Source organism: Halichoerus grypus, chromosome 15, assembly GCF_964656455.1.
Source record: "Halichoerus grypus chromosome 15, mHalGry1.hap1.1, whole genome shotgun sequence".
In the NCBI taxonomy this organism is placed as follows: Eukaryota; Metazoa; Chordata; class Mammalia; order Carnivora; family Phocidae; genus Halichoerus; species Halichoerus grypus.
This window is the reverse complement of record NC_135726.1, coordinates 57949625-57964433: the sequence shown is the minus strand read 5'-3', so window position 1 is coordinate 57964433 and position 14809 is coordinate 57949625. Positions and strand designations below refer to the sequence as shown.

At 52.3% G+C, this 14809-nt stretch overlaps 1 protein-coding gene across 1 annotated transcript in view; it reads left to right on the top strand.

The window, feature by feature from the left end:
• PTPRH (protein tyrosine phosphatase receptor type H) overlaps positions 1–14809 on the top strand; it is a 28926-nt gene that overhangs the window by 12764 nt on the left and 1353 nt on the right. The window contains 14 exon segments of the mRNA XM_078062644.1: positions 649–915; positions 2051–2317; positions 3228–3512; positions 4399–4710; positions 5054–5320; positions 7088–7166; positions 7288–7335; positions 10637–10646; positions 11770–11850; positions 12274–12364; positions 12593–12669; positions 12749–12883; positions 13203–13325; positions 13509–13669. Coding sequence (XP_077918770.1) covers positions 649–915; positions 2051–2317; positions 3228–3512; positions 4399–4710; positions 5054–5320; positions 7088–7166; positions 7288–7335; positions 10637–10646; positions 11770–11850; positions 12274–12364; positions 12593–12669; positions 12749–12883; positions 13203–13325; positions 13509–13669 — 2203 coding nt within the window.

The window sequence follows — 14809 nt, the reverse complement described above, 5'->3', positions numbered from 1 at the left end:
ATCGTCTGACTCTTGATTTAGGCTCAGGTCACGATCTCAGGGTTGTGAGATGGAGCCCTGCATTGAGCTCCACAAGATTTTCTCTTTCCCTCTGCCTTTCCCCCTCCCGCTCATGCATGCTCTCTCTATATACAAAATAGAATAAAAATACAATACAATGCAATACAATACAGTAAAAATTAAGTTCCCTAAAATGGGAAATTCAGTTTCGCATTTTATGTGCTCAAGAGCTCCGATGAGAGAGTCCCACTTCCCCTTCAGTATCCCACTGGGCTAGTGCCTGTTATATTGGACCCTGGGAGAGCATTTCCATCTTTGCAGAAATTCTATTGGAAAGCGCTGATCTAGATCCTTGCTACTCAAAACATGGTCCACAGGTGGGCAGCACCAGCGTGAGCCCAGAACTGACTGGAAATGCAGAGTCTGTGTCATCTCAGACCAACTCAGTGGGAACCCGTATCTTAACAAGATCCCCGGTGTTATGTAAGGGCACTGAAGTTTGAGAAGTGCTGGTCTAGACCACACACCTTGCATCTCCTGGGACCAGTCGTTGAAGCAGGACTGGGGACTTTGGGGGCAAAAGTGTGCGCTGACTGTCCCCCGATCTGCTCCCTTGATGACACGGGACCCCTTTCCCTAATTTCTCAGTCCCCAACCCCGTCACAAACCTGAGCGTGAAGGACCGGACCAACAGCTCCATCACCCTGAGCTGGACGGAGCCAGCTGGCCCTGCCAATGGGAGCTACATCTACTGGATCCAGTGGACTGGTGCCAATGGCCAAGCTGAGAACAATAGCACAACCAACACCAGTGTCCTAGTGGACGGACTGCAACCCGGGTCCTCGTATGAATTTGCCGTGTGGGCAGAGATAAACGGAGCCAACAGCTCCAAGGAGACTTGCAACACCACCACAGGTGAGGGACAGCAACCACTCCTGTTCTTGGTGGGGTGATAGGTGGGGGTGGAGAATTGACAGAACAACGGAGCAGACTCTCTAGCCCACCATCTCCTTGGGGCATGTTGAGCAGGAGATGAAGAAAGAACATCACAGGTTCTGAGTTGGGATCAGTCAGGGTCTAGGACCCTCCAGGATACAGACCATAAGATGAGGGGGTGTCTCTCCTTAGCAGCCAGGGCTGTGTGGGGAGCAAAGGCATGTTGCCTCAGCCCTGGGGGGATTAGGTGTGTGGAACGTGGACACTCTGACCCCCTGAGTCTTCTCCTTGTCTCCAAATGTGTCACAAGTCTTGAGGATGGAGCTCGGACCATCAGCTCTATCACCCTGATGTGAATAGCTGCTGTGTTCCAGAGCTCCACTGTCCAATATGGTAGCCCTGTCCCCCGTCATGTGTGGCTATTTAAAATTAAGTTCCCGGGGTACCTGGGTGGCTCAGTCGGTTAATCGTCTGACTCTTGATTTAGGCTCAGGTCACGATCTCAGGGTTGTGAGATGGAGCCCTGCATTGAGCTCCACAAGATTTTCTCTTTCCCTCTGCCTTTCCCCCTCCCGCTCATGCATGCTCTCTCTCTATACAAAATAGAATAAAAATACAATACAATGCAATACAATACAGTAAAAATTAAGTTCCCTAAAATGGGAAATTCAGTTTCGCATTTTATGTGCTCAAGAGCTCCGATAAGGGAGTCCCACTTCCCCTTCAGTATCCCACTGGGCTAGTGCCTGTTATATTGGACCCTGGGAGAGCATTTCCATCTTTGCAGAAATTCTATTGGAAAGCGCTGATCTAGATCCTTGCTACTCAAAACATGGTCCACAGGTGGGCAGCACCAGCGTGAGCCCAGAACTGACTGGAAATGCAGAGTCTGTGTCATCTCAGACCAACTCAGTGGGAACCCGTATCTTAACAAGATCCCCGGTGTTATGTAAGGGCACTGAAGTTTGAGAAGTGCTGGTCTAGACCACACACCTTGCATCTCCTGGGACCAGTCGTTGAAGTAGGACTGGGGACTTTGAGGGCAAAAGTGTGCGCTGACTGTCCCCCGATCTGCTCCCTTGATGACACGGGACCCCTTTCCCTAATTTCTCAGCCCCCAATCCCATCGGGAACCTGAAGGTAGCAAATCAGACCACCAGCTCCATCACCCTGAGCTGGACGGAGCCAGCTGGCCCTGCCAATCGGAACTACATCTACTGGATCCAGTGGACTGGTGCCAATGGCCAAGCTGAGAACAATAGCACAACCAGCACCAGTGTCCTAGTGGACGGACTGCAACCCGGGTCCTCGTATGAATTTGCCGTGTGGGCAGAGATAAACGGAGCCAACAGCTCCAAGGAGACTTGCAACACCACCACAGGTGAGGGACAGCAACCACTCCTGTTCTTGGTGGGGTGATAGGTGGGGGTGGAGAATTGACAGAACAACGGAGCAGACTCTCTAGCCCACCATCTCCTTGGGGCATGTTGAGCAGGAGATGAAGAAAGAACATCACAGGTTCTGAGTTGGGATCAGTCAGGGTCTAGGACCCTCCAGGATACAGACCATAAGATGAGGGGGTGTCTCTCCTTAGCAGCCAGGGCTGTGTGGGGAGCAAAGGCATGTTGCCTCAGCCCTGGGGGGATTAGGGGTGTGGAATGTGGACACTCTGACCCCCTGAGTCTTCTCCTTGTCTCCAAATGTGTCACAAGTCTTGAGGATGGAGCTCGGACCATCGGCTCCATCACCCTGATCTGTGAGGTGCCCCTGGGCTCTGGTCTTCAGGACTACACATATTGGTTCCAGTGGACTGGAGAGGGAGACAGAATTCAGACCCGACACTCAGCCAACTTCAGTTTCACTGACCCCCAAACTGGGACCTTGTACAAAATCTCTTGTGGGCAGAAAGGAATGACATACCTGGCTCCAGACAGAACCTCAGCAACTCCACAGATGACAAACATCAATGCCTACTCTCTGTTTTGGTGAGAGGTTAAGAACCAGCCAAGATGGCACCACCTCTGGGTTCTGGGTACCAGCTATCATCTCTATGACCTCACTGAGCCAGACCCAAACCCTAAGTCGGCAGGAGAGTTGTGGCCATTCCTGGGGACAGGCCTGTCCAGAGGTCTGCTGCTGAGCTTAGGGTTGCAGGTGTGTAGGCCTCTCTAGGTCCCATCTCTAGGAATTGTTCCTTCACAAGCCTGGCTGCACAGGGAGACAGGGAGGCTGTGTTCTAGACTCTTGTGGACCGAGGATTAGAAACTCTGACTCTCCGCTCCTTCTGCCAGTTCCCAATGCAGTGACAAGTCTCAGGATCTAGGACCAGACCAACTACTCCATCACCTTGAGCTGGACAACTCCCAAGGGCCCAGATCATCCTCCTTACACCTACTGGGTCTCATGGGTCAAGGAGGGCATTATTGCCGTTAACACCCAGGACACCCCAGATACCAGGATCACACTGAAGGAACTAGAAGCTGGGAGCTCGTACACCTTCACCGTCTGGGTGGAGAAGAATGGGGTCAGCAGTGACAACAGGACACTCACTGAAGCCACTGATGAGACTCAGGCTAGTTCTAGACAGACCCAGTACTATGGAGATGGGGGAAGGACAGGATTGGGGAGACTTTGGTGACCCCGTCTAGCCTCATTGGACCTTGAGCTTGTAGATCTGCTTCTAGGAAGAGTCTATCCTCAGCATACAGGGCTTTCCAATTATGAGGCTGTCTTTGGGGATGAAGAGAGCCCCTCCCGTACCCAGCACCACCCCTCAGGAACCAACAAAGCCAGAAGACAGAAGTGCATGGCTTGTCCCAGTGTATTCGCTGAACCCAAAGGGACCCACCTCTCAGCCTATACATGGAGGGTCCCAAGTGTAACAGGAACCAAAATTATGCCAGGAACTAGGTTCACTGTGGGTGGATTCAACCTGGAACTCTTTAGTCTTTGGCCACTTGGGCTAAGAAGACTAAGGTCAACAGCTCCGTCTAGAAAGAAGTGTCCAGGGGTGCCTGTGTGGCTCAGTCATTAAGCGTCTGCCTTCGGCTCAGGTCATGATCCCAAGGTCCTGGGATTGAGCCCCGCGTTGAGCTCCCTGCTCCGCAGGAAGCTGTTTCTCCTTCTCCCACTCCCCCTGCTTGTGTTCCCTCTCTCGCTGTGTCTCTCTCTGTCAAATAAATTAAAAAAAAAAATAGAAGTGTCCAGAAGTAAGGAAGGACCCTGCCTTAAGCTGCTCAGCAGGGGACACAGTGCAGAGAAAAGTGATGGGTGGGACCCAGGGCTATAGACTCAGGACAGAGAGGCCTTGGACCATCCTGGTCCCCACCTGGCCTCTTCCGTGGTTCACACTTCCTAGGAAGTGGACCCATCTTGTGACCAAGCAATCAGGGGAGGTGAGCTGGCTTGGGATTGAGGGTCCTTGAGGATACACCCCCTTGAGCTTCTATCCCCATTTGTCAGCTCCCAACAGGGTTACGGATCTGCACAAAGAAACTCAGACCAACAACTCAATCACCCTGCAGTGGGAGGCCCCCACAGACCCCCACTCTCAGGCCTACACATACTGGGTCCAGTGGGTCCCTGGACATCTGCAGGAAGAGCAAGACCCCCGAGGACATCTCTCCATTCTGGGGAGAACCAACCAGATAGGTAGGACCAATGAGACTTGCTATGAGGTACAGACTCTGGAACCCGGGACTTCGTACAACTTCAGCGTGTGGGCAGAGAGGAACAACGTGACCAGTTCTGCACAGAACCTCCTTACATCCACAGGTGAGATGGGCCCCCTTCTACCTGGTGGGGGCTTAGGTCGGACCTGGGGGCAGTGGGAGGTGAGTGGACTCCAAATCCCATCAGGCCATGGGGTCATGACTTCATAAGCTGCAATGATACAGAGCTTCCAAGGGCTTATGGAAGTTGTAGTTTGAAGGGGTCTGTTGTTTGTCCATTTGGGGAGGACAGAATATGGGAGATGAAGAGGAGTTTTGGTTTTGAGAAGGAAAGGATGGACTAGTTCTCAGAGAATTGGCACCACGGGTGGGAAGTAGGGGTGGGTGGGGGGATGGAAAGCCACCCTGTATGGCTCCTACTGACTCCTCCTGTCCTGTCCACCCAGCCCCAAGCCCGGTCACCATCACCTCCTGCATCACCACCTCTGGGGGACACGGGGTCATCTTGACCTGGTCCTGCCCCAGGGGAGGCTACGAGGCCTTTGAGCTGCAGGTGGGTGGACAGCGGGACTCCCAGAACAGGTCCTCCTGTGGGAGGAGGGTGCCTGTGTTGGGTCTCTGGCCGGCCCAGTCCTACCCAGCCACCGTCACGACCATCTGGGATGGAATGAGTGCACCGTCTACCTCTGTGACCTGCCACACCGAGAACACAGGTGAGCAGAGCCCCACAGGGATGGAACTGTGGGGACCTCATCAGGCTCTGTTGGGAGGCAGTCTTGCTTACCCAAGGGGTCCTGTGTGTTTGTCTGTTTGCTTTGTTTTCTGCCTTCTTTAAAATAGCTTTATTGAGATATAATTCACATATCGTACAATGCACCCACTTAAAGTATATGACTAATGGCTCCAAAACATCCACAGTACCATGTCACCCCATTACCTTCACATAGAACATTGTCCTTACCCACCAAAGAAATGTCAACTCCTTAAGCCATCACCCCCTAATTTTCCCACTTCCCACCGACCTGGCCTAGGGAATCTCAAATTTACCTTCTGTCTCTATAGATTTGCCCATTTTGGACATTTCCTAAAAACACAATCAAACGATATGTGGTCTTCTGTGGCTGGCTTCTCTCACTTGGTATAACGTTTCTAAGGTCCATTGATGTTATAGCATGTGTCAGTGATCTGTTCCTTTCTTTTGTATGGAGAGACCACATTTTGTTTATCCATCTGTCTGTGGATGGATCAGTTGGGTGGTTTCCACATTTTGGCCAATGAGTAATGCTACTATGAATGTTCATGTACATGATTCTGTACAGACACATGTCTTTATTTCTCTTGGGTATATACCCAGGAGTGGCATCGTGGGATCAAATGGGCAACTCTGTGTTTATCCTTTGGAGCACTGCCAAAATTTTTTCCGAGGTGGCTACACTATATTCTGCTCATCAGTGGGGTATCTTGGAGACGTTTGAGCCTCATACTCAGGAAATCTCTGATCATATACCTTTGACTGTGGTCATAGTTTTCACTGGGCCCCCTCAGTCACTTCCTATGAATCAGGACCTCTTATTAGATTGGGTCTCTGATCTGGAGAGAGACAATGGGTTGGGGCAATGATAAATGGATGCTACTTCCAACTGGGTTTCTCTGGATCCTACTGCTCGGGAGCGTCTCTTGCCTAGAAAGCAAGGTCCCTAAGGGACCAGCTCCATGAGGGGAATGGCCTCCCCACCAGGCTGTGTCAGACCCTACCAGAGCCTACTGACAGGTCCTAGTCACTGAGACTGTTGGGAAGCTGCAGCCTAGGGCCACCACAGCTGATGGAGGTGGGCTGTGGGCTGGAGTCTGCCCCGAGACCAGGTGTCTAAGGACAGATCCTGGGAGATCTGTGTCCGTTAGAGCCTGGGACCCAGACCTCTGGCACCACGATGGGGGGGGGGGGCCCTTCTGCTAGCAAGGAGGACCTTTGAGAAGATAGGCCTCCATTCTGGGGAGAACCATCAATGCCAGATAGTGGCTTCTCGACCTTGGCACTGTTGCCTTTTGGGGATGGATCATTCTTTGCTGTGGGGACTGTCCTGTACATTGTAGGATGTGGAGCAGTACCCCTGACCTCCACCTGCTGGATGCTAGTGCACCACCACTCCAGGGGTGACAATCCCAAATATCTCCAGACATTGGTGATGTGTCCTATGGGGGCAAAATCGCCCTCGTTGAGAACCATTAGTGTAGGCCAAGAAGGGGCGGAGTCACTCTGGTAACCAGGCTACCTGAGCAAATGATGTCTTTGGATCAGGCTCCCAGGGAAGGTTGGGTGGGAGGTGGGGCTCTATCCAGAGGCTTTCTCCTCCCCCTCTCTGCCCTCACATCTGCCCTATAGGCCCTCTGGTCACAGTCCAGACAAGGACGGAGGTAAGAGAGACAGGTCGCCAGTGGATGAGGCCGACTGTAACAAGTCCCCATGCCTCCTCCCCCAGGGGTCATTGCTGGAGCCATTGTTGGTGTCATCCTGTTTCTCATCCTGGTGGGTCTGCTGATTTTCTTCCTGAAGAAGAGGTGGGACTCTGCATGGGGGGGACCACCCATGGGACCACCTGGAGGGCGGACCAGGGGGAACCTAAGGATCCCTGGTTCCAGCCTGACCCCTGGGTCTTCCATTGCAATGTCTTTTTTCCAGGTACAAGAAAAGCCAGAGGGAACCAGCACCCAGGGGTCTGGTCTTCAGGTAAGCAGAAGGTGTTGGGGAGCATCTGGAAGAATCGCTGTCAGGTCAAATCAAGAGGTGTTTGCTGGTCACTGGATAGGTCAGAGGGTGGGCTCACTGAACCCCCCCACACAATGCCCTCTGCCCCAAGGATCACAAGCCTTCCATGCTCCCCACAACCTGGGCCAGTGGCTTTGGAGTCAGTCCCAGTTCCAGCTCTGGGACTTTATGCATCCAACAACATATTCACTGAGCACCTATTATGTGTCAGGCACTGTTCTAGGTGCAGAGGACACAGTGAATCAAACAAAGATTCCTGCCCTCATGGAGCTTACATTCGAGCACAAGCAGTCCTTAATAAACAAGGTCCTAGTGGTTGGTTGTGATGCTTACAATAGGCAATAGAGGAAGAGGTGGGGATAGAAAGGGTAAAAGAATATTTTAGATTAGGTGTTAAAAATTAGAGAAAATTATAGACAGGTGTCCAGAGAAAAGCCAGACTAAGAAGACGACTAAGAGGAAGTCATTTGTGCACAGACTCATGTGAATGTCTTGGGAAAGGGCATTCCAGGCAGAGGGACCAGCAAGTGCAAAGGCCCTGAGGCAGGGGCATACTTGCAGTGTTTTGAGAATGTTGTTATCTCTGAGACTGAGTAGAGTGGATGAAGAAAGTAGGGTAGGAAATGAGGTCAGAGAAGTATCAGGTGGGACCAGATCAGGTAGGGCCTTGCAGATACAAGTAAGGAGTTTGAGTTTATTCTGAGATGGGAGTTTTTGGAGGGTTTTGAATAGACTCAGTGACCCAATCTAACCTATTTAAGAAGCAAAGGCAAGAAAGAGTAGAGAGACAGAGGAAGTGGTATGTAATAATCCAAACAAGAGATGATTGTTTTGGACCAGGAAATGGTTAGAGGTAGTCATATTCTAGATATGGTTTGAGTGTTTATTAAACAACAGGTCTGGCTAAAGAATGGGCATATGGTGGGAGTCAGAGAGGGCTCCAGGGTAAGCCCAAGGAATTCAGCCTGAACAGCAGGAAGATTGGAATCACCATTGTTTGAGATGGAATGACTCTTGGGGGGCAGGTTTGGGTGAAGGTATCAGCAGCTCAGCTTGTAGACACATTACGTTTGGGATGCTTATGCGACATCCACGCAGAGATGCTTCCGATGGGGCAGCTGGATGAACAGTTCAAGAGAAGTGCTGTGCATATGTCTTCATTGCTCTGAGTCTTCTTCAGGTTGGGTCAAAAATAATCATCGAATCTCTGAGCCCACCTGCCCTCTACGGCATCTGCAACAAATCATGAATCCATGCATTTGTTGGATTCCAACCCTGGCCCTCTCTATGTTGAGCGCTTTGCCATCTGCAACTTCCATATCTGTGTCCGGATGTCCTCATGATAACCCCCTGGGATGTCAGGTGCAGGTTCCAGGAGGCAGGGGGGGCACATCAACCCAAAGCTCAGGAGAGTCAGCAGGAGGAAGTAGTGATGGGATTTTGGAATCAGAGGTGTAGAGCTCGAAAGAGAAGCCACAGGAGTGGACCAAACCCCATAAGAAGTGTGTGCGTAGGGCGCCTGGGTGGCTCAGTTGGTTAAGCGACTGCCTTCGGCTCAGGTCATGATCCTGGAGTCCCTGGATCGAGTCCCGCATCGGGCTCCCTTCTCCCTCTGACCCTCCCCCCTCTCATGTGCTCTCTCTCATTCTCTCTCTCTCAAATAAATAAATAAAATCTTTAGGAAAAAAAAAAAAAGAAGTGTGTGCATAGTGAGAAGACAGGCTTGGGGGCGGACTCTCAGGAACATCCACCTTGTCTTGTGGATGCAGGAAGAGGGGCCCGTGGAGGAGACAGAGACGCAGTGGCCAGGGGCGTGGTGGTGGCCCCAGTCAGGGAGGGGGTGCAGGAAGAAGGGAGGAGTGGTGGGTGGGGCTACATGTTGCTGAGCAGTCATGCCATGGAAAGACTGAGAGGTGGCCTTTGGAATTGGAAAGAAGGAGGCAAATAAGATCCGGGGACTCTGGGAAAAGATGTCCTTCCCACACCAGGCCTTGGTGAAGTGCTTAGAAAAGCAGCAGAGAAAACCGGTTTGCATGAGAAGTTTGAACATGCATGGGTGTTTGAACACGTTTTGTTGCTGTTTAGGTGTGATAAAGCCAAAGGTTGAGAGATGACTATGAAAACATAGTTTATTATACTCGCAGATCCCAAGAAAGGGGGACACAGTATAGCCCTCAGGGCGACATGGGGAAGCACCAGGCTCAGTCGGGAGGTAGGGGAGGTGGGGGAAATGTGGGCAAGACCCTCGATTATGGTTTCTGTGGGAAGGAATGGGCAACACCAGGCCAACAGGCTTAGTGGGAATCATTTCAGTGGGCGTAGGGGCTGCCCCTGGGGGCTGAGGGCAGGTGCGCAGTGGCCCAGAGCGTGAGACCCCCATGGAGGAGGTGGTGTGTGTGTGTGGGGGGCGGTTTAACCACGGCTCAAGATGTGGGACACACTGGCCTCTAGCCGGTGCCTCAAAACTGGGTCAAGACAGTGTTCATAAAGCTGTCTTACAAGGAGAGGAGCGAGAAGGGGTTGGAGCTGGAGATCCATGAGTCAAAAGCCTTTTTTTCATATAGAAGAGAGATTTTTAGCGTGTTTACCAGCTAAAGGCACAGAGGAGAGGGTAGAGATGCAGACTAGAAGGAGGAACTAATGCTGGAGAGGGTGGAAGGAATTGGAGCCCCGGGGAAGCAGAGTGGCCCTAAACGGGAGAAGAAGCACCTTTTTCCTTTTTATAATAAAAACAACCTTAATTGTGGTCGAATACACATAGCATTGACCATTGTACCCATTTCTAGGTGTCCAGTTCCATGGCATTAAGCACATTCATGCTGTTGTGCAACCATCACCCCCATCTGTCCACAGAACTTTTCATCTCACAGAACTGAAACTCCGTCCCCACCAAACACCCTCTCCCCATCCCCCCCATCCCCCGGCCCCTGGGTCCACCGTCTACTTTCTGTCTCTATGAATCTGGCTGCTCTAGGAACCTCATCCAAGTGACTCATCAGTATTTGTCCTTCTGTGGCTGGCTTATCTCACTCAGCATAACGTTCTCCAGGGTCATCCACGGTGTAGCCTGTGTCGGAATAGCCTTTTTTTTTAAGATTTTATTTATTTATTTGAGAGAAAGCATGAGAGAGCACAAGCAGAGGGGGTAGCAGGCAGAGGGAGAAGCAGACTCCCCTTGCTGAGCAGGGAGCCTGATGCGGGGCTCAATCCCAGGACCCTGGGATCATAACCGAAGCTGAAGGCAGATGCTTAACCGACTGAGCCACCCAGGCGCCCCCAGAATGTCCTTCCTTTTAAAGGCAGGATAATATTCCATTGCACAGACCACATTTTGTTCATCCGTGTTCCGCCGATGAACACAGTGATGAGGCAGTGAACAGTGGATGAAGGATGCTGGGTGCTGGACTGCTCGCTCCCACCTTTGCTCTTTGAATAGTGCTGTTACGAACATGGGTGCACACTTGTCTCTTCGAGACCTCGCTTTCCGCTCAGGAGCCGAAAGGGTAAATCAGACACGCTGTTTTGATCCAGCAAGTCCCCTTCCGAGTATTTACGTGCAGGAAATGCGATCGCTATCTCGATAAGGTATGTGCCCCCCCACGTTCACTGTAGCGTTATGTGTGATGGCCAAGATTCGGAGACACCGAAGCGGCCACTGATGTATATATAATGGAGTATGATGCAGCCTTAAAATAAAAGAAAAGCTTTGGGGTTAAGCATTTTCCTACTTAGGGGTTCTCTAGGAAAAGTATATCAAGTAATAGCACAAACTATATAGTACTCAAAATATCTGTATGGTCATATGTGGACTAAAAGAAATTTCCATCTTTGTTTACAAAAAAAAAAAGAATATGCAATCCTTTTATAAATCTGACAAAATGTATATTCATAACTCATAAATAGCTCATAAATATTAAAAATGTAGTTGGTCAAATATTTTTTTAAATATGTATATTTTATATATAGTGTGTAAAATAGTATGGTAGGCACATTTTCTGAAATACTGAAGATTAATCGAAAATGACATTAAATATAAACTATAAAAAAACAAGGAAATCCTGACACTGGGGACACGGTGTGCAGATCTTGAGGACATGATACTAAGTGAGATAAGTCAGAGAAAGAGAAATACTGCATGACATCACTTGTATTTGAAGTTTAAAAAAAAATTGAGTTATTAGAAACCGAGACCAGAGGCAAAGGGAGGAGGGCTGGTGAATTGGGTGAAGGGGATCAGAAGGTGTAAGCTTCCAGTTACAAGATGAATAGGTCCTGGGGATGCTAAGAAACACTTAACAACAACCGGGGGGGTGGCGGGGGGAGGCTTTTCTCTCATCCCAAGAGCACAGGACTGGAGGAGGTTAAATTCTGCCCCTTTCCCACAGATTCTCAGAGGACATCCTGGTGGAAGACTTTGCTGACCACGTCAGGAAAAACGAGAAGGACAGCAATCGTGGCTTCGGGGAGGAGTACCAGGTGGGCGGGGAGCGAGGGGGTGGAGCTGAGCCCCACGTGCCCACCCCGACCTACCCCCCGACTCCCGCACCTTTTGGGATTAAACTAAAGCAGGGCCACCTGTTTTGTTTGCTTATGCAAACAAGAGATTCTTTTTTTGGCCTCCTCGAAATCTTACCCTATGACCGGTCTTCGGGTCAGTGCTGAAGAAACACCTTGGTTTTCCCCTGATGCCTCTTCTCTCTCCTACCTCTCCGGCCCCCACTGTGCCCCAAACCCTCCCAAGTGCCCTGCGGGGATGGGGGTACACATGCTTTATTTTTGTGGGTGCTACAGAATTCTGGGGCGTGGGGGTGAGTGGGGTGGTGCTGAACGGGGGTACCCTCGGGGGAAGGTAGAGAAATTCCAATGCCTGTGCACCTCCCCTTCTGCCTCTGCCCCCAGCAATTGGCTCTGGAGAGTCCCAGCTGGTCTCAAACGGTGGCCTCAGCTCCGGAAAACAGCGCCAAGAACCGTTACAGGAACGTGCTGCCCTGTGAGTCTTATTAAGCCTCTGCTGACCTCATCCCCAGCCATGACTTTGTCAACACCCCATCCCGGGTCCCCGTCCCCCGTCCCCTAGGAGACACAAAGCTCCTGCCCCCGAGAGGTGGGCACCGCTGGCCCGTCCTGGAGCTCCCAGTGCCTGCCTGCCCTCCGCGTGGCTTCTGTTCCTGGGTCTCCCCCCCACCCCCGCTTCACTGATGCTGGCCTCCTCCCCCAGATGACTGGTCTCGTGTGCCCCTGAAGCCCCTCCAGGAGGAGCCAGACTCAGACTACATCAATGCCAACTTCATGCCTGTAAGGTTGTGGTTGGGAGCCAGGAGGGTGCTGAGTGACGCTGAGGTGGGAAGGACTGCAATCTCTCTCCCTCCGCCAGGGTCTTGAGAACCCCCAGGAGTTCATTGCAGCCCAGGGCCCCCTGCCCCAGACGGTGGGTGATTTCTGGCGCCTGGTGTGGGAGCAGCAGAGCGGCACCCTGGTCATGCTGACCAACTGTGTGGAATCCGGCCGGGTGAGAGCCCTGCAGGGGTCTTGGTGTTGACCCCTGAGCTCCAACCTACGAGCTCCATCCCACTGTCCACCCTGACCCAGACCTCGCTGATTCCCTCCCATACGACCCCAGCCTCCTCCAGTCCCCCAGCCCATCCCTTGGTCCATATAACCCAATGACCTGGGGAAGGAGGGGTCCCCCTGGCTGGGATGAATGTAACCTGGCTGCCCCGGGGTCTTGCCTCCTTACTAGGCGCTGAATGCAAGTGCCACAGTGTAGACGGGCACCGGGACGGGTTGTCTGGGGCCTCCTGTTCTCTGACCTCCCAGTTTGCCCCCAGGTGAAGTGTGAGCATTACTGGCCTCTCGACGCCAAGCCCTGCACACATGGGCACCTACAAGTGACGCTGGAGGGTGAGGAGGTCCTGGAGAACTGGACGGTCCGAGACCTGAAGCTCCAGCATGTGAGTCCGCGGTACTCAGCTGGCCCCATCCCCCGGGTTCCGTGCCTCCGAACCCGTCCCGAGGCTGAGCCTTCTGTCACTCTCCCAGGGGACCACAGTATGCCCAGGGATGCCCCCCGCCACTCAGAAACCAGCCCCACCGGGGGACCTGAGCTCTCCCTCCCCAACCCACCCTCCCTCTAGATGCAAGAGCAGAAAACACTACTGGTGCGTCAGTTCCATTACGTGACCTGGCCAGACCACGGCGTCCCCCACTCCCCAGACCCCATGCTGGCCTTCTGGAAGATGCTGCGGCAGTGGCTGGACAAGACCGCGGGGGGAGGCCCCCCCATTTTGCACTGCAGGTGAGGACCCCCTCGCAGTGAGGGCACCGCCCCTGTGGGACTCAGGAACCTGGGTTAGTGGGTCCTTGGGCATCTCTGCAGGAGATGGAAGAGAGGAGGAGTGGATGGAGGACGTGGAGGCAGAAGGCAAAGGGGCAGCGAGGCAGAGGGACATGAGGATGGGGTGACAAGACGGGAAAGGTCAAGGAGGGGAATGCAGTGGTGGAGAGAAGGGAGGGAGGGGTGAAGGGCAGGAGGGACAAGCAGCCAGAGGTTTTGAGAAGCATTTGAAACACCTCCAACGCGTGCCCCGGACCTCACCCCATCCACCATTCTCCTGATATTGATCCTGACACCTCTGTAGGTGAGGTTCTGGGCGGGGGGGGGGGGGGGGCGAGAATTAAAGAGCCTGCTCCAGAGGGGCAGACAGCCTCTGAAATGGAGCTCAGGCTGCAGGGACAGCCTCGGTCTCCCTGGTCTGCAGGGCAGCCTCAGGACCAAAGAAGTTTCCTCCCCACTGCAGAGCTGGGGAAATCCAGTCAGAAAGCTGAAGTCTTGGGTTCAAGGCTGCTAGCAAGTGGCCGAACTGATGCCCGTGGTGGCACTCTTAAGCTCTCTGCTGAAGTGTGTCCTAACACCTGCCCTGTCCCCAGATAGCGCCCCCTGGAGTTGTCCCCAGCAAGGGGTCATCCCTCCCCTGCAAGCACAGAAGGGACTCTTGCAGAGTGGTTAGGAGGATTAACTTGAACTGTAAAAAGGAATGAAGTACTGATTCATTTGAGGATGTGGAAGAACTTTGAAAACATGATGCTGAGTGAACGAAGCCAGACACGAAAGGTCCCACGTGGTATGATCCCATTTGCAAGAGATGTCCAGGATAGGAAAATCCACGGAGCCAGAAAACAGCTCGATGGCCACCAGGGGCTGGGGACAGGGGGACAGGGGAAGGGACTGCTTAATGGGCACAGGGTCTTCTGGGGAGATAGAACTGTCTGGGAACTAATTAAACCTGGTGGGCACACAGCATTGTGAATGTCCTAAATGCCACTGAATTGTTTTCTTTAAAATGGTTAGTTTGATGTTTAAACATTATTTTTTGGAACAATCAGCTTGGGAGTTCCTTTTCTCAAGTGTGAACTCCAGCTCTGTGTTTCACTCTCC